Source organism: Symphalangus syndactylus, chromosome 7, assembly GCF_028878055.3.
Source record: "Symphalangus syndactylus isolate Jambi chromosome 7, NHGRI_mSymSyn1-v2.1_pri, whole genome shotgun sequence".
Classification (NCBI taxonomy): Eukaryota; Metazoa; Chordata; class Mammalia; order Primates; family Hylobatidae; genus Symphalangus; species Symphalangus syndactylus.
This window is the reverse complement of record NC_072429.2, coordinates 131,878,158-131,904,000: the sequence shown is the minus strand read 5'-3', so window position 1 is coordinate 131,904,000 and position 25,843 is coordinate 131,878,158. Positions and strand designations below refer to the sequence as shown.

The 25,843-nt window shown below is 45.7% G+C and overlaps 1 protein-coding gene across 1 annotated transcript in view; it reads right to left on the bottom strand.

Annotated features, from left to right (window-relative positions):
- TG (thyroglobulin) overlaps nucleotides 1–25,843 on the bottom strand; it is a 275,016-nt gene that overhangs the window by 177,150 nt on the left and 72,023 nt on the right. Inside the window, exons 25-27 of the mRNA XM_055287302.1 lie at nucleotides 25,283–25,391; nucleotides 19,580–19,771; nucleotides 11,645–11,812 (exon numbers count right to left, since the gene is read on the bottom strand). Of these exons, the coding sequence (XP_055143277.1) occupies nucleotides 11,645–11,812; nucleotides 19,580–19,771; nucleotides 25,283–25,391 (469 nt within the window). The remainder of the gene's footprint in view (nucleotides 1–11,644; nucleotides 11,813–19,579; nucleotides 19,772–25,282; nucleotides 25,392–25,843) is intronic.

Below are 25,843 nucleotides of genomic sequence, written 5' to 3'. Positions count from 1 at the left end.
TTTTGAGAATGGGAGAATGGGAATACTGTGTATAAACTATCCTCTGCAGTCCTCAACATTTGATAGGCAGACACTTGTTGGCAGCTGCCATGACTCAATTGATTACTAATATTATCTGATTTTCCTTTCTGGCAAACTGTTCTCCCCTGGATGCCATTCTGGATGAGACTAGACTTGCCACACCATTTCCTGATGGTCAGTGCTGTCTCTTTTGCCCCTGCTCAGTCTTCAGTTCCTTTCAAGTTCCCTGTGACATGGAAGGTGAAGAAAATAGCCCAGATAGCAGAGTCTGGAGGCAAATAAGCCCCATGCTACAGGAGAGAGTTGGCTGACAGCCTGGGACATCAAGATATCATCACATTTTGTTTTTAATTATTATTAGGAGCTAGTCCTTTTATATCTTTATTTAAATTTTTATTTTATTTTACTTTAAGTTCCAGGATACGTGTGTAAAACTTTGTGCAGGTTTGTTACATAGGTATACATGTGCCATGGTGGTGTGCTGCACCTATCAACCTGTCATCTAGGTTTTAAGCCTTGCATGCATTAGGTATTTGTCCCAATGAAGAGCTAGTTATTGATAAACGGTTATTACCATTTATCCAACACTAGCAGGGGTGTCCAAGGGAGAGAATGCAGTCATGGGTTCTTAGTTTCTGTTTCTGGTTGGGCCAGTAAAGCCCCTTCCTCATCACTCTTTTCTGCTTATCATTAACGACAGAAACTAAAAACCATGGTTTCAGAACACTAAAAACCTAAAACAAAACAAAACAGAACAACAACAACAACAACAACAAAAGGCGGATTGGACAAGCTTGCATGAAAACCTTCCATATATTACCTAATTTAAAACTCACAGGCATGCTATAAAGTAAGGTCCCCAATTTCCAGATAAAGGATCAAAGTCAAGAAAGGTTAATGCAAGAATTTAAACCCCATCTATTTGGCTTCAAATCCCATACTCCTTCCTAACCACCACACTAAGGAGAGGATAATACACAGCCATGCATCTCTTACCAACCAGAATATGTTCTGAGAAATGCAGTTTTGTTGTTGTGTGATCATAGAGTGTACTTACATAAGCCTAGATGCTCTATATACTTTTATTTACATATATTTTTTCATACAAAAAAAGTCCCAGCATCATTAATGAATCTTAATCATTTCTCCTACTTGATCTGAAATGTCAGTATCAAGTGCTTTGTATCAGGTTTCTATTATTATCCATTATAATCTTATGCATTAATCTTATAATCTTATTCTCCATTTAATCTTATGGGACCACCATTACATACGTGGTCCTTCATTGGTCAAAATGTCTTTTTGAGGTGCATGGCTGTACTTCAGAATTCTGTCCATCTGACATGGCAAAAATGTTAAAGGTATTTGTGTTTAAAGAGGTGTGAACTGAACTCTCTGGAAAACTCGGCTCTCAAAGTGACAAGTCCCCCCGGGGCTGACCATGTTCTAGGACATAAAGGTGACACAGAAAGACTGAGTTGCACTTTCATTTGATTTTACTTCTGAAACGGGAATAAACAATGGTGCTGGAACTTCTCAGACTGCAATGTTGAGATGTTTCTCTAAAGGATCTACTCAAAATTCTGTCACAGCCTTCTTTAGAAGGTAAAAGTTATTTATAACAATTTGGGCAAGTGAACACCTATGACATCTGAGAGATGTAGACTTGGATCTCTGCAATTACTGGACTTATCTCCACACTGTGGAGGAGATCTCACCATATACTCTTACTGCAACAACACAGAACCAGTGGTTGCGCACCTGCTCAGTTTGTGTTCCGTTTTCACTCTCTCCTCATGATATCATCATTTGCTTATTTCAAAGCTCAGGCTATGGGGTTTTAGACTTTGTCACAAGGGAAATCAGATAATATTTTTTTAATCCCCCCCTTTTTTTTGAGACGAAGTCTTGCTCTGTTGCCCAGGCTGGAGTGCAGCAGCACGATTTCAGCTCGCTGCAACTTCTGCCTCCCAGGTTCAAGCAATTCTCCTGCCTCAGCCTCCCAAGTAGCTGGGATTACAGGTGCCCACCACCACGCCCAGCTAATTTTTGTATTTTTAGTAAAGACAGGGTTTCACCTTGTTGGCCAGGCTGGTCTTGAACTCCTGACCTCGTGATCCACCTGCCTTGGCCTCCCAAAGTGCTGGGATTACAGGTGTGAGCCACCGTGCCCAGCCTTAAATCTTTTTATACCCAAATCTATGGATATACTGATTCTTTAAAGATAGATAGATACACCATATGTAGATACATATATAGAGAGAGAGCTATAGATATAACCTATATACTCATATAGGTAATACAGATGTAAAGTGAATAAGGTTTTTAAAATACTTTTGGTCATGCATTATAATTCTTATTTAACCTGTAAAACTTAAAGAAACAACATTTATCTCTAGAGTATTGTATTGCTCTCAAGTCTAAGGCTGAAGCCAATGACCACATTAAGAAGCAGTTTACCATGAAATACATTTGCAGCAACCTGGATGAGACTGGAGACTATTATTCTAAGTGAAGTCACTCTGGGATGAAAAACCAAACATAGAATGTTCTCACTGATATGTGGGAGCTAAGCTATGAGGACGCAAAGGCATAAGAATAATACAGTGGACTTTGGGGACTTGGAGGGAAGGGTGAGAGGGGGGTGAGGGATAAATGACTACAAATAGGGTGCAGTGGATACTGTTCAGATGATGGCTGCACCAAAATCTCACAAATCACCACTGAAGAACTTACTCATGTAACCAAACACCAGCTTATCCCAGTAACCTATGGAAAAATAATATATACGTGTGTGTGTGTGTGTGTGTGTGTGTGTGTGTGTGTGTGTGTGTGTGTGTAGTTTACCATGAAATAATTGGGGAATTTGGATTATGGTCACTCAATACAAATACAAATTTGGTCACATCCCCATGCCTGCCCCTTCTTAAGAGCTGTAATCCGTAGGAAATCTCAAAAGGAAGGTCTTTACCTCTCAGCAGTCTCAGTGTCTGACTTGCGGTGAATTGGTGGTGAGTATTTCACTCTGTCCGAGACTCTTATTTTTGTGGGTGTGTGTGTCCTGTTTTACATAATGTCAAAAATTATAGATGCCTTTCACCACTCAGAGACAAACGGGTGCTTCCCGCAGGTGCACATCAGTTTGGGACTGTATTTTTGGCCCAGAATGTACTGAACTGTGATAGGAAGCAGACACCTTATACACTCTGTCCGTCTCAAGGCAACAGAGCCCTAGGTCTGCCAGCCTGGGAAACATGCTGTCTTAAGTTCATCCTTGGTTTTTGCTTGTTTCAACACAATTTAATCCAATGGAATTCAACTAAATTCAGCACATGTATGTAGAGCACGTTTGTAGGTCCAGAAAGTCACCTGACCAGCATCTACAGAGATTACTGTGTCCTGGGAAGCACCTTTGTCAATCACCGCAAGGAAAGTTATAACCCCTTGGTGGTCTTAATTATTAATATGATTGCCAAGTCTCCATAGGAATACATAGAGAATACTGGGTGAAAGAAAGAATGTTGCCCTGCTTTCTCTTATCTTCCTCATCTTTCATTCCCATCTCTACATCCAAACTCACCTCCTCCTGCTTTCTAAATCAGTTAATAGGACCATCTTCTTCTTGGGTCGTCCTTGCCACCTTCTCCATCAGTCTCCACATCCATTCAGACTAGTCCCTAAACTGTTCTTCAATCTTTCCTCTCCTCCGAACCCTTCCTCTCAGCTCAAGCCTTACCACATCTCCTAACTCCATTAGGCTTTATCTAATCTCCACCCAGACTTTGACCTTGGCCCCCTCCCATCCCTCAGCCACACAGACCCCAGGTACTCATCCTGAAAGACAAACCTACCTTTGGTCCTGCAGGAGCTACAAGGATGTCAGAATTCGGTTCCTTGCAATCTGGCTCATGACAGCTGAGCAGCCTCATGCCCTAATCTGTCTCCAAAGTGCCCACCTCCCAAGTCACATTGAATGATTGCTGTCAGGCCTCTGCATCGTGGCACGTATTTTTCTCTCTGCCTAGAGCCCTGTTCTCTTTCACTTGATTGACCTCTACTCATTCTTTCAGAATCAGGTTCTGCATCACTGCCTCCTGAAAGGCTTCCCTGAGCTCTCCAGCTGGTCACACGCCCCCCTCCTCTGAGTTTGAAGTATTCAGAGATCTTCTCTTTCTCTCCCCTCATGCCTGGTAGTTACTGCCCAGATTCCTGGATACACTGTAAGTCCCCTCTTTATATCGTCCACTCCCCCAGCACAATTCTTGGCACAGAACTGGTGTTCAGTATATAAATAAATGCAAGGATAAATGAAGGAGGGAGAACAAAACAACGAATGGTATTCAGAGCCCACCAAATAAACACAGAACATTGCCGTCCCACACATCAGAAGGTTAGCCCCAAATTAGTTTCCCTAAACAGACTTCTGACCCCTTACTCCATTCCCCTAAATTTCCCTAATAGAATAGAATAAGAAGGTACACAACCCAAGCAAGCATCATTCCACCTCTTCCCTGATAAATGATCACAGTTTTGACTGCCTAGAAAATACTTTCATTTCTTCCACAATAACTGAGTTAGAATATCCCTGCTACACACACAGGCCTCCAGCCCCTGAATCAGGGTCGCTGCCCCTGTGATCAAGGCTGAAGGAGCACAAACACACTGAGAACTTGAGGGTCTGGGCACAGAGCCTATTCTCCAGCATTGCTGGGTGTGGTGTGGTCTTTATTCAGAAAACTTCTGAAGAGATCATGTGCTGCATCTGCAGCACTCAATTTTAATCCACGCCCTCAGATTAAACTGGACAGGATCCTAAATGGAAAAGCACACTCTAGGAGTGGTCACGTGGCACGGAAAAGCTGCTGTCCAGGAGCCCCGCCCTCCAGGAAGGAGTCACAGGTACATCAACTCTTTATCCCAGTTACCACCACCACCACCGGGCTTTGTTAATTAGCATAATGAACCCTGGAAATAGGTACATATTTATTGGTCAGATTCATAGCATTCAAAACATATGGCTTGGCTAAATGTATCACAGTGTCACTTCTATGCTGGCAGGAACAGATTGTGACAGATTCCTGAGCCCAATAGCCCTAGAGCCGTGGCTTGATTCAAAACAGGTCTGTGATCAGTCACGGATCTGAAGGATTCTTGTTCATCTGATTTTGACAAGAAGGTGAGTTGAGTTCAGCTGTGAGAATAGTATTAGTTCTGTCTCAAATAAACCTTTCCAAAAAGGTGCCAAGGATAGCAAGCTGGGGCTTCACTGGGGCCACTGAACAGGTGACATGTCGTGACAGTTTCTGGGCCTGTTTGCTAATAACTGCTTGGATGTGTGGCAGAATTCGGAGACTTGCTTTCATTACAATCCACTAGTGACTTGTGGGGGGAAAGACCTCCAGCCACCAAAGACGACCATTGTGAAGAATCAGCTGACACTCCTGGGCCTCCAGTGTGGGTTAGGTAGGTTCAGAATGGCTGCTGTAGGTCCTGGAGGCATTGATATAAGGATGGAGTCTCCCAGAGTCCTTCCCAGCAGATGGTGCCTAGCCTCAGGGGAACCAAGTCCCAGTCAGCTGTACCAATACGGTGGCACTCGCCTCGGGAGGTCATGTGTTTCCCTCGCCCCTCTGCCAGACAGTGAGCTTCCTTAACAGGAGGCAGATATCAGGATCTCTACATCCCACTTCCCAGCACGAAGCGGATCTGAATAATGATCATATGATCGTGGCATAAAGAAAATCCGAGCTGTGCTACTGGTGAGCTGAATAACCTTGAGGAAGTTCCCTTGAGTCCCTATGCCTTACTCTCCCCCTCAGTAAATGGAAAAAATGCCATTTCTCTCCAGGTCTTAGATGATGAGTGGAAATGACGTATGCAACATGAACTATTGGTCTATGTCCAGGGCTCTGAGAGAGCTGCAGAAAGCCACAGCTGCCCTTGGCACAGTGGCAGGATGGATGGGCTGGGAGCTGCTGCCCTCCCTGCAATTGTCAGCCAAGTCCTGTGCAACACCACTGGGTACACACCCTGTTCCTTGGCCTAGCTGGCGGGGTCATTCTGAAGTGTGTTTTACACTGATCCAGGGAATTAAGTACAACTGGCCTCAGAGTCCACCCTTTATTGGCTGTCGTGTCTTCTCTGTGTTACTTCCCCTGAGACTGTTCATATTCCTTGTCCTTCCTACTTAAATGACACTCCTGAATCTTTGTCTCATGGTTGATTCTGGGAGAATCCAAACTATAAACTAAGACACAAACATAGCACTAAGCACATGGCAACGCACAACCTGTGACAGCAGTAACTAATAACTGTAGGGCCCTTTTTAAATGACTCATCCTATTTCTAGGCATTCATCAGCCATCTAATCTAGATGCATCTGGTTGCAATGAGTACCACAGGTGTATTGTAACTTTCTCCACTGAGGTCCTGGCACCCCAAGATAATGACAATCACTGACATAAAACAGACCCCTATAAATTGAACACCAGGCATCAGGCAAAGCCTCAATCACTCAACATCAAGCCTTTTGGATTCAGGATGAACCCAGTAGTATTTCTGCCAAGGTTTTTTTTTTTTTTCCTATCAAATTTTACGTCTGTGTGGCATTAGGGGACATTTAATCTGCCTGTTTTCCATTCATTTGCACTTCAAGATTTGTCAAAAACTAGCCATATGCAGCCCCAGAGCTTTCTAAGATGTTTTTCTGAGAAATAATAGGGTTGACCCAGCCAGTACCAAATAGTTGGAATACACTCAGAAATGCTCATTGGAAATTTGGGAGATCCAGATCCTGAGTGGATTTCTCTCTGGAGAACACATGTCAACCCAGGCACCAAGGTGAAGCAAAATCTCATATTCTCAGCCATCACTCATTGCTGATGGCAGGAAAGAGAAACCTCACAGCAAAAGGTGCTGTGTCTCCAAATTAGATAAAAAATAGCCTCCAGGTGTTTTGTGGGATTGGTTGTTTGGGGTATAATTGTTTGTGTGTTGGGGGCTGGTATTAGAAGTCAGTCCTAATTTCTGTGTGGCAAGTGACCTGAATGAGGCTTTTACCAAACAGGAAAGGATATGCTAAGGGGACATTCTGTGTTCCTACAATCCTTGTCAGTCCACTAAGATGGGCAAACAGGAGGCCTGCTGTATTTGATAATCTCTGTATCTCTCACCCCATCTAGCCTATGAGCTCCTTGAGAACAGAAGCCACGGTCCCCATCTTTGCCTCCGGACCTGGCCTAGTCACCTCACTCCCACACCTACCCAGCAGCTGCTCAGGATATGAGGGAGAGAGGAGGAAACACAAGGGCTGCTCCAGCCTGGGGAAGGGCTCCCCACCAACTCACCTCCTCCAAAGCTGTTTGCACATCTCCCAGATACCCTCTGCAACTCACAGTTGACCCTACAGCTTTCCTGAATCTTCTGTTCCCTTCTCCCAACAGCCCTGTAAAATCCTTGAAGTAGAATATCCCATTAGCAGGCATTAATACCCAATATCTGGAGCATAGCTGGCCCCAAAGTGATGTCTGAGGAGTGACACTCTCAGTTGCCGGAGACCCCTTACTTTTTCTGGCACAATAACAAGGAGAACTCCAAAGCATTTTCCACTTCCATTAAATTGCACATAGGATGGTGGAAGCGGAAGGTGGAAGCGAGGAGTGGGTAGAGAGCTTCCACAAGATAGCACTGGTCTCCTAAGCTGAAGGCTTGAGCCCCAGCCATGGCACTAATGAAAAGATTGTTTCTTAAAGTGTGTCATGTCATAGCTCCAAACTTCACTCTCATGAGTGAAATTGTGATATAACCAACTGCCTCACCAGAGTGCCCAAAGGATCGATTGAGTTGTACATGAAAGTACTTCGTATAATACAGTGCAGATATTAATACATTTACTACTTGAATTTGTGTTCTCTTGGGTTGTGATTTCCTACACCTGGCAATCAATTCATTTGTGCTTTAAAAACAAATGCCAGTTCTCCATTACCCAGGTCATGTGTTGAACCACAGCCTGATAGTACCAGTGAACTGATCAATGAAAGCAGATGTCTGCACCCAGAAGTCCCATGGGTGCCTCTGTTGGGTGTGCTGTTAGGCAACCAGGGACCAGAGAACAAGGCATTCTTTGACAGCCTGGGAAGCCTGCCAGCACTTCAGTCAGTAATCTGTGAACGAATGTGCCCATTGCACAGATGGAGGCCCTGAGGCTGAAGGTAGTCAAATGTCTTGAATAAGGTCATAGAGCTAGGGGAAAAGCCAGGCTCAATTCCAGGCATTTTCACTCCCAGCCCTGGTGCCGCATCTCCAGTGTCCACCGCAAGCCTGCCGTGCTCAGCACCACTCTGCCGCTCCACACACATTCTTCTTTAATCCTCTCAACTACCTGGAGAGTCAGAGTCCACCATTATCCTCACTGTATAATTGGGAATACCAAACCCTAGAAGGGCTACACATTGAGGAGACACTCACACTGGAATTCAAATTCCAGGGCCCGATTCCAGAGTCTGTCTTCACAACCATCTATCCCATTGTTAAAATGGGAGGAAGAGGCCAGTCCCCAATCAAGTTTAGTGGGGATGGAGTTTGTCTTTATTGTCCCTAGCACCTCCCTATGTTCTTTCAAATCATTCCATGCCCTCCCCTGCAACTGTTCCTATACCCAGAATCCTCCTCTTTTCCTCCATCAATATCTGTTGTTAGAAAAGGGTATCTACTAGTTCTTCACGCTGTAGTTAGAATTTAAATTATTACACTCCCTCCCTCTCACCTCCAGGGGTTAATCGTACTAAAAGGCTGACCTCTTATTTTGAACAGGAAATATCTGTGCCCTGTTGCCATCAGTTGGAGGTAGCCTCCTACTCAGCCTTTGTATAGGGCAACCTCCAATTTGGAGTATCAAGGCTGCCTGAAATCCCTATCATAGTGCACACTTCTTAAAGCCTTGGCCTTACCCACAATACACACACACATACAGGGCATGGAAAAAACAAACATTTCAAAAGTCTTTTGGTAACCACTTCTCTGGGAGGCCAGACAAGGGCACAGTCCTCATTTCTTGGGCACATACCAAGCGCATGCTCTGGGTTGAGCAATTCACTCTGGATTTACTGCTATGAATATATCATATGTCTTTCTTGAAATGCCTGTGTTCATCCTGTGCTACCTCTTGGAGTAATGAATACCATATGCTTACTACCCATCATATAAATAAGCGATTTGATTTTATTGACCCCAAAAGAAACTATTTATGTTTCATGGAATTCCACCAAATTCTGTGACTTTTTTTTTCAAATTTGGTGACCATGCACTCACAGATATTATATGTCTTTTTCTATGCCATCATTATAAAGCATAGCTCAATGGTGGGAATCCAGAAATTAATGAAACACAATTCAGTTTTTAAAATATGACAGAAAACAATGACAAATTGAAAAAATAATGATAACATCATCTAATATCAATACCACAGATCAGGGATTCTGCTAGTTCCTGATCTGCAAGGGCCTATACAGAGGAGTGGTTAAGAATGGCAGTGAGAGAGCCAGAATGCCGGGTTTCAGATCCCAGCCCTCTTATTTACAAGCTCTAAGACCTAGGGAAGTCCCCTAACTGCTATATGCCTGAGTGTCTTCAGCTGGCAAATGGGGACAATGATAATAAGAGTGCCTCCCTTGAAGCAGTGTGTTGAGGACTTGTGAGTATAGGTCAAGGCCTCAGAGCAGGGCTGCCTCAGAGGGTGTGCTATGTAAGTCATTTCTATTATCCTTATTTTTTTATTGTTATATCCTCTCCTTTCATCCTCCCAACCCCGAGAGATGGGTACTGGTATTACTGTCATTATATAGACAGGCAATTAGGCCTGAAAACATTCATTGACCTACTCCAGGTCACACAAGTGGTGTCCAAAGCCAGGATTTAACATCACAGACAAACTTTCCACAGACAGGCAAATGCGCGATGGTGGCACGCTGCTGACTGCACTGCCTAACAAAGGAACAGGCAGAGCATCCATGAAGCTCTGCAGTTGAGGAAGCACTAAGCCCTGTGGGTAGTCAGGGAGGGCTCTTGGAGGAGGTGACATGGAATGCTCTGCCATTGGAACCCTGAGAAACGCAGGATATAAAGGTGTGAGTCTCAGAAGCTTCCCTGGGAAGCAGGAGAGAGCCTCTGCCAGCCTTTGCGAGACCACTTCCTGCAGCAACATAAGCACCCAAGGGTTCCCACAAAAAGAACCCCACTGACCAGCCTATCTGGTCAGCACCTGCACATGCCTTCACTGCTCTCAACTCAGAAGGTGGAGTGGAAGCATGGAGGTGCTTTCCCAGTTCAGGTTCTGGCAGATAAATAGACAACGAGGAGCAGGGCTTCCCCTCAACCTCACTCTGGAGCTGGAAGAACGAAGGGAGCAGCCGGCCCCATCTTCATCATAACTCAGACTCTCAGCGATGGCAGGAAACTTTCAAGTCATCAGTGCTACATAAGCATTATCTGGACCACTTGTTAGAACACAGATTCTTGGGACCCACCCTGAGGGCTGGGGTGTGGCCTGAGACTCTGCATTTCTAACCAGCTTCCAGTGATGGTGGTGCTGGTGGTGCTGGTCCTGTCTTTCCTGATCACATCAGTGGTACATGGCTGGCCAGTCCCTAGCCCAGCACAGAGTGGGCATCCACTTTTTCCTGATGGGGGTCTGCTGGGAGAGGCAGTGCAGGGCTGTGAAGGTAGAGAGGAGATGCCACTGGCTGGGGGACCTCAGGCACTAACTGCCCATCTCTGGAAACTGAGAGGCTGGGGCAGATGATCGCAGAGGTGCAGCCTCACTGTAATGTTTATATGTTTGTAGAAAAGAGCTTCCAAAAGAAAGAAGGAGAAAGAGAAAGCCCAATGGTTATTTCTGTTAGTTGAGTCCGTGCAATGGAGCCCACGGTCCCTTGCACCCATCACTAGAGTGGGCAGTACAATTGGTAAACCTGGAATTTCTTAACTCATAGAGGGGGAAAATACGCCTGGATGGGCACTAGTTTGGGAGACAGATTGCATTTCAGGCTCCAGTTTTCCATCCTTCTTTGTAGTCATACAATTTGCACATGACTTGGCAGTTCCCCCCACTAAAGGAGCAGAGTCTATTTCCCACCCTTTGTCTCTTGTTTGGCCATGGGATTTGCTTTATCCAATAGGATGAGGCAGAAGTGGTAACGTGACAGATCGGAGCTCCACCAACAGAGGACTTGCTTATTTCTCCTTGTTCCTGCTTCTGCCATCTACAGAAGAGTACGTTCCTCTGGAGGAGGATGAGATACTCATAGAGCAGGGCCCAGACGTGCCAACCAAGACTAGACGAGATCCATCAATTGCCAGCTAACCCCAAGATTCTTGAGAGCAGCAGACTTGCCCTGCTGGGCCATCCTGCCCACAGTCCACCTGCAATCTGAGGAGCTAAATGGATGCTTCCCATAGAGTTCTGCTGAAATGCTAGGGTTGTTTCCATCCAGTATGATTGGTAAAGTTTTCTTTTCAGAAGTATAAGCTCCTCAGGCCACAAGGAGGGCTCATAAGTAAGTAGCAGAGGGCCTTGCTGGTGGGAAGAGTAATTTTGAAAGAATATGGACAAATGGCAAAGACTTACTCTTGATGAACTCCTGGCCTCCAAGACGCAATGTCACCTGGTGGCTCTCCTGGTCATATGTCACACCAGGACACGTAGCATTAGCCCGGGCTTCAGAGGGATCCATCCAGTCTTTGACATTACAAAACAGGACACTGGGTGAGCTCAGCAACCCACAGACAATGGCACCTGAGAATCACAAGAGGGAGGAAAGGTCAATGTGATGGAGGGGACCTTTAGAGACTCTTCTCTGTCCGTTGACAGCATTTGCAGATAAAGATAGGTGACAGCGTCTCAGGAGAAGACATAGACACTAGAATTCAAGAGCCTGGTTTTGAATTGAGACAATCCTGCCTGTGATTCCTGCAGTTGTCTTATTGGCAAATTTCCAAGGGGAGAGCCACCTTCAAGCCTGCTGATCCTTTCCCTCCCTATGAGAGCTCTTCTTCATGGCGTCCACAGCACTGACAGCACCTCCAACATCCTGGGGGCATCACTGCCAGAATCCTCAGTCACCATGGTCTACACCTGCTGAACAGGGTGATTTTCCTGAGCTGCTGCTGCTTCAATTTCCTCCTCCTTTTTCTCCTCCCCTTCTGCCTCATTTCCCATCATATTCACTCTCTCTCTCACTCTCTCACGTGCACACACACACACACGCACGAGATCAACCTTGAAGGGTCTCGTAAAGGAGTACTTAGATTAAAAGTAAGAAACTATCTTTTTTGGGGGGGACGTAGTAAGAAACTATTAAAAACTAAGACCTATGCACCAATGACACATATTTCCCTATTAGGAAGTGAGCTCCTCGTCTTTGGACATATCCAAGCAGAGACTGTGTGTCCATATGCCTAGGATGAGTGGAGAGAAATCTGTAAGTAGGGGAGATGACATTAGACTCTTTTATCTTGAATATGTCTCCTGACTCTGAATTTTAAAAAGCTACCCATGAGTTCTCATTGTTCAATTCCCACCTATGAGTGAGAACATGCGGTGTTTGGTTTCCGGGGACTGTTGTGGGGTGGGGGGAGGGGGGAGGGACAGCATTAGGAGATATACCTAATGCTAAATGACTAGTTAATGGGTGCAGCAAAACAACATGGCACATGGATACATATGTAACAAACCTGCACATTGTGCACATGTACCCTAAAACCTAAAGTATAATAATAAAATAAAATAAAAACAAGAAAAGGCCAAATAAATTTAAAAAAAAAAAAGCTACCCAAAAATTATGACTTTGTTTAGCATCAGAAAGACCTACTCCCAAGGTAATGGAATTTGATAGTGATTTTAGCTGGATACCTTCAAGTAACTCAGACGTTTTTTATATCTGCTATGTGCCAGCCACTGTGGTAAGTCTTTAAATATATTGATTCCCTTAATTCTTATAGACAATACTATCTCCATTTTACCGATGAGGAAACTGAGTCTCATGTAAGTTAATTAAGCTGCTTGAGGATATTTAGATTTATAAATTTATGCCATTTGGATAAATAAACCTTTTTTTTTATTATACTTTAGGTTTTAGGGTACATGTGCACAATGTGCAGGTTTGTTACATATGTATCCATGTGCCATGTTGATTTCCTGCACCCATTAATTCGTCATTTAGCATTAGGTATATCTCCTAATGCTGTCCCTCCCCCCTCCCCCCACCCCACAACAGTCCCCAGAGTGTGATGTTCTCCTTCCTGTGTCCATGAGTTCTCATTGTTCAATTCCCACCTATGAGTGAGAACATGCGGTGTTTGTTTTTTTGTCCTTGCGATAGTTTACTGAGAATGATGTTTTCCAGTTTCATCCATGTCCCTACAAAGGACACGAACTCGTCATTTTTTATGGCTGCATAGTATTCCATGGTGTATATGTGCCACATTTTCTTAATCCAGTCTATCGTTATTGGACACTTGGCTTGGTTCCAACTCTTTGCTATTGTGAATAGTGCCGCAATAAACATACGTGTGCATGTGTCTTTATAGCAGCATGATTTATAGTCCTTTGGGTATATACCCAGTAATGGGATGGCTGGGTCAAATGGTATTTCTAGTTCGAGATCTTAAGGACTAGAGTTGTTCAGACTCTCCTGGAAAAATAAAGGCAATATATTATCCCACAACTCCTACTCCATTCCTTATTCTAATTTCCTAATTTATGTCCAATCTGGATCTAGTTCAAAACCATTCTATCTCCAAAATTTCCCCAGAGTAAGTGACTCATGGATGTCTGGCTTAAAAATTTCACATAGTGTCCTTTTCGTTTCTGCTGGCCACTGTTAAACTGCAGTAGTTAAAAACCAGCAGCAGTGAATCTCTGAATTTTTTTAAGTGGCCTTCCAAGTCATCTCATATGGTGGTTTCTGAACAAGGATGCTTAGACTGATGACATCAGAAACGCAGGGAGGGTTTTGAAAATGCTCATTTCTAGGTATCAACCACAGAGTTTCTGACATGGTAGGTCATGTGTATGGGGTGGGGTGCATTTGGACATAAGTGTTTGTAAAGAGCACCATGAAGAATCACTGATCTAGTTAGACCACCTCGTTTTACAGATGGGGAAACCGAGGCACAGAAAGGAAGAGTGGTTTTTCTAGGAGCTAAGAAATTGTGGAATGGCCAGCAGGCAGCAAGAGCCTCAGCAAGATGCAGGCTTGAGGGCTGGCTGTGGGACATGAGGGCAGCACCAGCAAGGGACACACTCAGAGCCCGAGAGAGTTCGAGGAAGGCTGATCACTGTGGTCTGGCTCACTTGAAAACCAGGAAACAGAATGATGGTATTAACAAGAGGCAGAGTGCATTTTTCCTTTTGCTCTCAGACCTCGGTAGAGAAACCCATGCAGCTTTCCTCTTTAACTAGTGCCAAATGTCCCTGAGAAGGCTGTGCCTGAGAGGTGGGGGCCAGGGAGAGGCTAGAAGTCACTTTGCTGGTCATATATTGCCAGCTTAGCTTCAGTTGCACTCCCGTGACCCTGAGGCCACTCAAGGCCCTCAGAGCCCCACTTCCAAGCAGTCTCCACTAAAATGTAGTTCAGAAGCCCCGTGAATTTTCACTAATAACTCTCAGTGGAAACAAAGCCATGGAGGGGTGGAGATTGGAGGAAGCTGGAGACTTTTTGGGAGGGGAGAAAGGAAAGCAGGGGAAGGAGGGGAATCCACCAGAGCTAAATGACTTTCCAGGCTGTGGTAAAGGATGTAGTGGAATTCTGTTCCTGGTCATCAGCAGATCCAGCCAAAGCTTCATAAGTTAAAACTCCAGATTTGCCCACTGGACAAGACTGGGGAAAACATCTGCCTGATACTTTATGTGTATCTCAAAGAAGGCTTGACTTTCAGCGTTGTGAGGTGAGTGTTTAGTTCAACATAATTCACAGATCACAGGTTAAACTTGGAGGGAAAAGCAAGCAAGCTGCCAGCCAGAAATATCATGGAAAAAAAGGATTTTGTGGGCTTACCGCTCCATGGAACAAAAAACATTCTTCCATATATGATCCTAAGGAAAATGAAATCAACCTTTCCAGCTTGAAAAAAATCATATGGTCTGGTAAGTCATCGTGCATCTGGGGAAATTGTGGTATCCTCAGAAAATACATTTAGTTCAAAGAAGAATCCTGGATTTGAGTTATGGTGTTTCTAAATATAGATATACGTCAAGACAAATATAGGGGTGTGTGTGTGTGTGTGTGTGTGTGTGTGTGTGTGTGAGATATTTTTCCTATCTAAACACTAACAGGAGTCTACATCACATAATCATGGAACATTAAATGTAGAAGGAATTTTAGGAATCAGCTCATTCCAATCTGTGTTCCTGCCCCACCACTCCAACAAAACATTCTCACTTTAGCCACCCCGACCACTGTGAGCTAAGCTCAGCATTTTTCAGGAATCACCTTGTTTGAACTCTCAGCAGCACTCAAGACTGTTGACAACTTCCTCACCACGCAACCCTCTCCCACCCCAGCTCTCACGAGGATCCGTTATCCCCACCTCCTTCTCCCTTTCCGGCTGCTCCTTCTCTATCTCTTTGCATATTCTCTATCTGTTATGTAGCTGCTCATCAAGATCAGCTCCATCCCCCTTTATCTCCTCATTCTGCACCCTCCTCATAGAAAACCGCATTCATATCCACACATTTGATACCACCTCGAAGCTGTAATTTACACATTTATATCTCCCATCCACACTTCCCTTCTGAGCTCTGGATCTTTGCATCTAAAAACTCAGCCAACATTTTTTGGATGTCTCAAAAGTCACTTCAAACTTAGTATACCCCACATGGACCCATGGCCTTCCTAAATCTCCCTCTCCCGTCACCAAATTGGACATCCAATCTCTTTCATTCTTTGCCACACAACAGGTAAGCAAGCTAGATACCCAAGAACAATCATTGACACCTCTTCCTCAACCCCCAAATTCAAAGTCCTATTAAATTTGCCTCCTCGGGATGCTTTAAATCTGTCTTCTATTCCCCCTCTCCACTGCAACAGCCCTAGCCCAGGATACCATACCTTCTACTCTGGACTACTGCGGCAGTTTCTAACTCATCTCTACATCTAGTCTGACTCCCAGCCACAACCTTCTCCACATTCAAGCCATGACATGACAAGCACTCATGTCAAAGTTCAAATCTGATCATGACACTTCCTTGCTTAAAACATTCAGTGGCTTCCAGTTGTTATTAGAATAAAAACAACTATTCATGCCGCCTACAAGGTTCTCCTCACTGTGGCCCAGCCTCTCCCTCCTGCCCCTTAAACCTCTGGCCTTGCACTCTCTGCTCCAGGGACCACGGCTTCCTCTAGGCTTCTCTTCTTTATCCTGCACCCTCTTCCCACAGGGACTTTGCATATGTTATTCTTTCCATTTAACATCACCTTCCCTCTTCTCTTTATCTCATTTAAACCTACACATGATTCAAGATTTCAGAAAGTCTTAATTTATCTCTCTGAATGGGGCAAAACACTTATTATACGTTTTCAATGCAATATTCACTTGTCTTCAGAATCTAGCAATTAACAATTATCCTTTTCTCCCTCTGAACCTGAGAGGAGGAGGTGGAAACGGTGGGGGTGGGAGGGGGAGTGGAGCACAAGTGTCTATGTCATAAGTCAAGAAAGCTGAGTTCCACTGTGCTCACCACTGGAACGTGGGCATCTGGCAGGTCACTTCCCACTTTGGGGTCTGCCCAATTCAGCAGCATTCTTCTACACCTACAGTGAGCATGACTGTCCTAAAGGCTGAGGATGAATAACTCTTTCACAGCCTGGGGAGTTCGAATCCACCAGGGAGATGGATATGTGGACTTGGATACAAAGAGAAGGGACAAAATAGTACTCCAGGAGGAGGAAATCACAAGGAGAGCTTAAAGTTGAATAGGATGACTTGGAGGATGGGGAATCTAGTCAAGTAAGTGGGGGTTGGTGGTGAGAGGCCAATTAAGAGACTGGTACAGGTGCCAAGAAAACAATAATACAGGATTAAATGCAGACTGAGGTGACAGGGATGGAATACACCTCGATCTCAAACATAATAATAAGAGAGCAACAGGAAATTGGAGTGACAGCTTCACAGAAGGGAAGAGGGCTGTGGGGCATTCAGCATGATCCCAGGTCTGTGGCTCAGGTGCCCTTCACTGAGATTGGCTGATTTAGGGTAAAAACTACCCATTCATTTGACTTTGAGATTCCTAACGGATGTCCAAGAGGATATATCCGGACAGCAGATGAGTGTATGGATGTCGACCTCTGCAGAGAGGTCACACCCAGAACGAAGACCCACAAGAGGTGGAGGTGGGACCTATCAATATCTAAGGATTCAACCCAGAAAGCTGAAGGAGAAGAGAAAGGCATAGTTTAAGGAGCAAGAGAAGGGCATCTTGGAGGTCAGGAGAGGAGAAGGTTGAAAGAACTGGACAGCAGGAAATACTGACAGCTGCCAGAGACAACAGGCCTTTGGAGGACCAGAAGATGCCCCTGGTGACTGGAGAGCTGGTAGAAGCAGTTTGGGGGTGAGTCAGGGTCTCAGCTTGCAGGGTCTGGCTGTGGTAGAGAAGGAGAGCAACCGTAGAGGCACTCAAGGGAAGGTCAGAGGTCAAGGACTCTGTGGTGCCATGCACATTTTGGATTTTAAGAAGGGAGAAGGGCTAAGAACACTGTATCTGCCTCCTGCTGGGGAGCCCTGGAAAACACTGGGCTGGTGACAGGTAGAGAGCAGGGAGGAGGGTGGGGGCATTGTACTAGGCTGTTCTAGCATTGCTATAGAGAAATACCTGAGGCCGGGTAATTTATAAAGTAAAGAGGTTTAATTGGCTCATGATTCTGCAGATAGTACAAGAAACATGGTGCTGGCATCTACTGCTGGTGAGGCCTCAGAAAGCTTACATTCATGACAGAAGTTGAAGGGGGAGCAGGCATGTTACAGGAGATCAGGAGTTAGAGAGAGGGGGAAGTGACATATACTTTTAAGGATCTTGCAAGAAGAACTCACTCACTGTCACGAGGACAGCACCAAGCCATTCATGAGAGATCCACCCCTGTTACCTAACACCTCCCACTAGGCCTCACCTCCAACACTGGGGATCACATTTCAACATGAGATGAGGAGGGACAAACCCAAATTGTATCAGGCATGGCCCTGCAAAGGTAAGACAAGGGGCTCTTGTACCCAGGAGCCAGGGTTAGTCCTTCTCAGAAGGAGACACCCTCTACTCTGAGCCTGGTGGGGATATTGTGTAGATGCTGGAGGCAGCAACAGTCGTCAAGGTGATACCAAAAAACACCTGCTTCCTGATCAGCTCCATGTCTCAGTTAATAGTCTTCAAAAAACCTGGGGTCTCTCTGTCTCTAGCTCAGCTCACGAGGACACCCACTCTGAACCGAATCCTCCCACTCTGTCATCTAAATACTGCTCATCCCACAAAGCCTGGCCCAAGTTCCTCTTCTTCCTGGAAGCCTTCCCTGACCTTCCTCTTGTTATCCCCTTCCTTCACACTCCAAGACTTCTACGTCTCTACCTCATCAGGCATTTGCATCGCACACTGCCTAGTTCTTGAGCCTGATGCTGAGTAGTGCTCCAAACATGTTTGCTGAATGCCAGCAGCGATGAATAAATGAGTAAAGGCCATTTATTCCCCTTTCACGGTGCGCACTGCCTCTGCCACCAGACCCCAAGTCCTTTTTATCTGTTCCTAATGCCTAGCACATTCAATTGCACGTATATGGTGATCAATTAGAGTCTCCCGTTGACTTAAGTGACAACCATAAACAAGGGAAGTGCAACTTCATTAAGTAACTTGTCCAAGATTGTACAGCCAAAAAGTGACAGCAGTGACTAGAACCCAGGTCCATAACACCGAAGTCCCTTCTCAACCACTAGGCTACACTACTGAGTACATGAATTTATTTCCATAAACAGAAGTGCTCCTCCATTGCTGAGATACTATTCAAAATGATAGGCCTATTGATCACAGGACCTGGTATGCAGTGGGCACTCAATACATCATTGTTGAACGAATGATGGTGGGAAATGGAAATGAGCTGACATTTTTTGACCAAATATGTCCAGTCCCAGCTTCATAAGCGACAGTAAGATTCTGTGGAAAACACAACTTGGGTCAAATCCTGGCTCTATCACTTTTCAAGGTGTCTGAACATGAGTAAATGATTTAAATTATCTGAGCCTTAGTTTCTCAGTGTGTAAAATGGAGCTTGCAATACGACCCGTAAAGACAGCAGAAAGGAATAAACCAGTATCACAAGGTGAAGGGGCCAGCACAGTGTGTGACATGTGGAATGTGAATGTGAGTATCATGTGTGTATTGTGTAGTTGACTATCACCTTCTATTTGGGTGTAGGCACTCACACCGTACTCGTCACGCAGCTCCACGTTGTGTGTCCTGGCTTCTGCATCCCTGTGTGCTCCCCATCCCTTGTTAGGCCGTGGCCCTCACCACCAACATTACCTCCTTGGACCTGTGTGAGGATGAAGCCATCGCAACACAGATCACGGTCGCATGCAAGAAGACAGAAGAGGTGAGCATCGGTCAGATTGGCTCCTGAGGCTGAGAACACAATGGGGTTGTACAATCCAGAAAGCATGTTTTGGAAACCAGTGGGTTCAAAGCTTTTCTGAAGTGTTGTGATGGATCCTTGGCCTGGGGGAAAGGCAGAACAAAATTTTAAAAGACTTCAAAACATGGCAGAGTTAGACAGAGCTTACTGATCTCATAGGACAGTTTGTTGACTTAGCTGCAACTGTGCTCGAGGCAGCGTGTGGGCCAAGATGAGATGCTCTCTGTGCCACAAAGCTTCTGGATGTGCCTGTGCATGAAGAGGGTGGGGCCAGCCAAGGCCATGGCCCCAAACCCAGGAGATCGGGACAAATGTCCAACACGTCTTCAAGGGTCCAAAGGGTATGTGTAGAAAATGGCCATATATTTTTATGTTTATTATTACCAGCAAATATGTATTGAGCTGTAAGTATATACACAGACCCTGTGCCACATGCTCTACCTATGTGGTTTCATTTGATTTTCCCTGCCTTCCTCTGCTATCACATGTGTTTCTGTCACACAAATTAGTTTAAACATGTGGTAGGGAAGCTTGGCCACTGTAATGCTGAAGTCACATTGCTTGCACTATCTACAGTTTTCTGAGCATGTCATTGCCTTGTGCCTTGTGAGCATGACATTGCTCAGTTTTCTGAGCATGTCATTGCCTTTAAACATCATTAAAGGAACGCTGTGTAGACAAATGCATCTGAATGCAGCAAACTGCAAGAACTCAGGACTGTACACAATACCCGTGATCCCACATTCTTCCTATTGCCTGAAACTGGCCCCACCCAGGGGCTGTCTTCAAAGTGACCATTGCGGAGTTTTCCCTTCCCTTTGTGCAAGCAGCCCTTGTCTCCATAACTCAGCAGCCTCAACCCTTCCTTACACCCTCCCCATCAAGCTACCTTGCCCTTTTACATTTTCAGAAGCATTTCTTTATTATGAATTCAAAACATCTTTTTAAAAACTGTTCTAGCACTTTTAAGTATAATTGTTAATGTTTTTTTCCATTGGTCTACCTAAAAGTGGCATGGTTTGGGTTTCCCGTCCCTAAGTCTAGTTTTCAAATCGGCCCTGTTAATTTTAGAGTGTCATTTTGCAAACCATGAGATTTTCCAGGGTTAGATATATAAAGCACTATAGCCTAATGTCTGCCCCATTCTTATGCCCATTTTCCATTTGAGGAAAAGTCTTGACATGCAAACTGTCTGGCTCGGGTTTACACAGCCGGTGAGTGGTGGACAGAACACCATGGCCTGTGCCCTTCATCACTCTGACCTCCCATCAGCCTGGCAGATCTCCACATCTTATCTGATTCACACACCTGGAGGTCATAGAGAGGTTTTCAGTGTGAGAGCCAAGAGCATGAGCTTCAGATCAAACAGATCTGAGGGCACCCTGCTAAGGAAGTCCCGAATTCCTTGGATCCTCAGCCTCCCAAGCTTCCCATCTGTACAATGAGGATGATAATAAGTAATCCTCATGGACATTGAGCAGATAAAAAAACATATACTGGGGCCAGGCACGGTGGCTCATGTCTGTAATCCCACAACTTTGGGAGGCCGAGGTGGGCGGATCACTTGAGGTCAAGAGTTCAAGACTAGCTGGGCCAAATGGTGAAACCCCATCTCTACTAACAATACAAAAATTAGCCGGGCATGATGGTGCATGCCTGTAGTCCCAGCTACTCAGGAGGCTGAGGCAGGAGAATCCCTTGAACCTGGGAGGCACAGGTTGCAGTGAGCCAAGATCCCGCCATTGCACTCCTGTGTGGGCAACAGAGTGAGACTCCATCTCAAAAAAAAAACAAAAAACAAACAACAACAACAAAAAAACCATAGACTGTATATAAAAGGGCTGAACAACAATGAGCCTGCCACTTAGCGTATGCTCAGCAGGTGTTTTACATATCTCCAAAAAGCCAGCGTCTTCTCCCTCCAAGCATTGGCTCACTCAGCCCCTTCTGCCTCGAACGCAAATCCACTCTTCACCAAAGCCCAGCTTTATTTGAAGGGTCCATCTCTGCATTTGTACAGTTAGAATTCATCTCTCTCTCCCTTGATCTCTCATACATTCTATTTGTGCCTGTACTAAACCCTCTACCATCCCTCTCCCTGTATTTAAGCTACTTGAGAGAGTCGGCCTCCCCTACAGCATGTGATTCTCCAATGTTTGATGCCGTAATCATAGCCTTATGTGACTATTTAAAAATCAATGTCAGTCTATCAAAGTTAATATTGCAATAGCAACCTTCCAAATGCTCAATAGTCATGAGTAACTAATGGACAGCACAGATTTGTAGACCATTTCCATCACTGCCAAAGGTTCCATTGGATGGTGCTGCTCTGGAGTCCAGGGCCACATCTCAGCTCCCCTTGGTATCTTCCACATAGGGCAGGTGGCAGAGAGGACCACCTATCCTGAAGCTTTGTATGGTGAGCTGCTTTTTTTTTGAGACGGAGTCTCACTCTGTCGCCCAGGCTGGAGTGCAGTGGCGCAATCTCGGCTCACTGCAAGCTCCACCTCCCGGGTTCATGCCATTCTCCTGCCTCAGCCTCCCAAGTAGCTGGGACTACAGGCACCCGCCACCACACCCGGCTAATTTTTTCTGTTTTTAGTAGAGACAGGGTTTCACCATGTTAGCCAGGATGGTCTTAATCTCCTGACCTCATGATCTGCCTGCCTCGGCCTCCCAAAGTGCTAAGATTACTGGCATGAGCCACTGCGCCTGGTGGGTGGGCTGCTTTTCATCCTTCAGATCTCAGTTCCAATGTCCCCTCCTCTGTGATTCCTTCCCTGACCACCCTGAAGCAGCTCAGACCCGTCTGTACCTCCTCGTCCTATTTTCATCCAAGCACCTACTGCCCTCTGAGATGATCTTATTGCTGGTTCAATTCCCCCTATTAATCAGTGATTCTGTTTTGCTCGCAGACGCATCCATAGTGCCTACAAAAGTGCTTACTGCACCCCCATGGTAGAAGCCTAGACAATGAAGCAGGCCAGGAAGGCCTTTCAGACTCAGGGGAGGTGCCACTTTGATGTCACATGTAGTAAGACGGTTCCTTTTCCTAGACCTCATCTGTGAGATGAGGGGTTGGGCTAGACAATCTCTAAAGAACCCTTGGGCACTGACATCCTTTGATTCTGAAAGACCCCACAGCTCATCCCCCAAGTTGAAGGCCACAGACATTAAGTGGGAGTAGGCAGCAGAGGGTATTGGGTGACAGATCAAGCTCTGAGACTCAGGCCCTTTCTTTAGTCCCACTGAAGGTTACTGAAGGTCAGAGACGGGAATGGACATGATTAACTACCTACCGGGAGCTGAAGATGTGTGTGGGCAACTTTCAGAAACTGTGCCCTGTCCTCCTCGGTTATGACATAGTCCCATTTAACAGAGGAGAAACTGGGTTTCAAGTGAAATAAAGAAGTTGTTCCTGATCAGAGACAGAGCCAGGAAGAGGGAGGCGGGAGTTGGAAGCCAGACCCAACTTATTTCTTCTCCCCTCCTCCTCCACTCCACCCGAGGATAGAACGGCTGCCGGGTGCATCTTCTGTTTTAAACCAAAAAGCGAAACAAACCAAAAAAAGTAAAACATAGTTCTGCCCTTGATTTAGTTTGGCAACAAGGACTTTTCCCAATTTCCTTTGTAATTTTCCCCCAAAGTATAAACTTTCAGGAGACAAAAAGGAAAACTAAAAATAACAAACACTAGGACTTTCTGTGTGATGTTGAAAAAAAAATAACAAAACACTTAAACAGAAATACAATTGCATTTTTAAAAATGTCATAAAAGGGTAAGTCATGATTTTAAAGGACATTTTGGGTAGGGGTTACTGTTCTATTTTGATTTTTATTTTTAAAAAATAATCCCTATGTTTTGTTATTTAAAAAGAAAAACAGGATAGTAAAAATAATTGGAATAAAGATTGCGGCAGAAATCCTAGTGACCCTGCTCACTAGATTAGAGAGAGCCGAGTGACCCTGGTCATAGATTAGAGAGAGCCGAGCTCTGCCAGACTCCAGTCTCCCAGGCAAACTCTTTGTGAAGTGGGGATGAAGGCATTAGGTGAAAGAAGGACCACAGGGAAAAAGACACAAACGCTTGTCCCTGCTGTGGGCTCGCAATTGCTACCAAGGTCAGGGCAGCTTTGGGCCTGGGCTGTGGCATCATCTCCACTTGCTGCTTTTCCTGGCACAAGTCTGAAGCTGCTGGAAGCCCCAAGCCACTTGCCCTGAGTTACGAACCTCAGAGAGTAACACCTGTCCTCCCCTTCTCCCAACACCCAAGTCCCAGGTCAAGCCCCCTTTGGCTGTCATCTGGTGCACAGCCATGGCCTCGGGCCCGCAGGAAACTTTTTAGCAGGAATAAAGATGATTATAGAAATGTTCTAAACTCGCTGAGCTTTCCCCACGAGCCCGGCCCTGTCCTAAGAGCTTCACACGTGTCATCTCATTCCAATCTGCCGATGACCTTGGTCCACCACGACTCCTGTTTTACTAAGGAGGAAACTGAAGCTGAGAATGTCAAGGAAGAGGCCCAAGGCCATGCAGCTCATATGTGGCAGAGCAGGGGCTCCACACAGGCAGGCGGGCCCCACCATCCTCCCTTGCTCTGCAGCCCTTAACAGCTATGAAGGAGCCACAGGGCACAGATCAGAGCCTGGCCGTGGCCCAGAGCGCATGGCTCAGAGTGTGCCTTGCTGGCATGTTTCCTCTCCACCCCGCTGGAGAGGAGGCAGGAGGTGAGCAGGATGGGGCAGAAGAGCGAGCACAGACCTCAGGATTCCAGGGAAAGAGCTCCTGCCTCTCCCACGTGCCAGCAGCGGCCCACAGCTTCCTTATGTGTACATGGGGATTGGAATCCCCTTTGTGCCTTTCTCCAAGAGTTATCCATGAGTGTGAAATGAAAAGATGAATGAGAGAGGAAGCCATAAACTATACAGTACTACACAGCTTGCTACTCAAAGTGTGGTCCCCGGCCCAGCAGCACTGGCACTCCCTAAGGGGTGATTAGAAAGGCTGGATCTTGGCCTGACGCCAATGATTTACTGACTCAGAGTCTGCACCTTACAGGGCCTGGGTTCGCTGGGAGGAAAACATCCTGGGAGGGTAGAGATTAAGTGAGGAGAAGGAGAAGCTCTATGAATCAGAAAGCCCAGGAGGAGCGGCTGCTGGGAGCCCAGCACCCAGGCCCCAGCGAGCGGTTTGCCCAGCCTCTCGGGCCGCGTGGGCCTTCCAGACGGCACAGGCTGAACTCAGCGGGTTTTGCCAAGATCCTTCACTTCGTAGCTTTGTGTCCATTCTGCAACTTAGCTCTGCCTGCAGAATGAGGCTCTCAATCCTTGCTAGATTGCAATGGGATCAAATCTGATGGCACAAAGGAGAATGATGTGGAAATCCCTTTGCAGTCCCAGGGGAGATCAGTGCCTGCCTGAGGAGCGTGCTGTGCTGAGTCTGCCAAAGGATGGAGCTCAGAGAAGCCAGACTGAGGGTGTGGAGTGGGGAGGGGACAGTCTGGCTCCTCCTCACATGCACCTGCTGGAAACCAGCTTCAAACATGACCATGTGAAGCCACTGCGGCCCTAAGGCAACCAGCCTGACCAACCTACCCTTTTTCAAATACACAGCTGGAGAATCTTGACCACGGCTCCTCACTTTCACCTGGCAGCGAAGACTTCCAAAGCTGGTGGCCTTTGAGTTCCCCAGTGCATCTTGTTTCTGGAGATGGAAAGATGCTGCATTATTATCCCGTGATATTTAATAATTCAATCCAACAAACATTCATCCAACCCTAACCATGGGCAGGCACCAGGGCTACAAAGGGAAATTAGTTTCTCCTGGTCTATTGGAGGAGACAGACATGTAAGCATTAACTTGCAGCCCGGAGTGTTAGCTGCAAAGATACACACAATTAAAGAAGAGGTTATTAGAGAGAAAGGAGCAATTGATTCTATTGAGAAAGAGAAGCTAGAAAAGTTTTCCAGAAAAAGTGAATCTGAGTGAGGTTCTGAGATATTAACAAGTTTGCCGGGCAGGAAGCGGTGGCTCACACCTGTAATCCCAGCACTTTGGGAGACCGACACGGGTGGATCATTTGAGGTCTAGAGTTCAAGACCAGCCTGACCAACATGTTGAAACCCCATCTCTGCTAAATACAAAAAAAAAAAAAA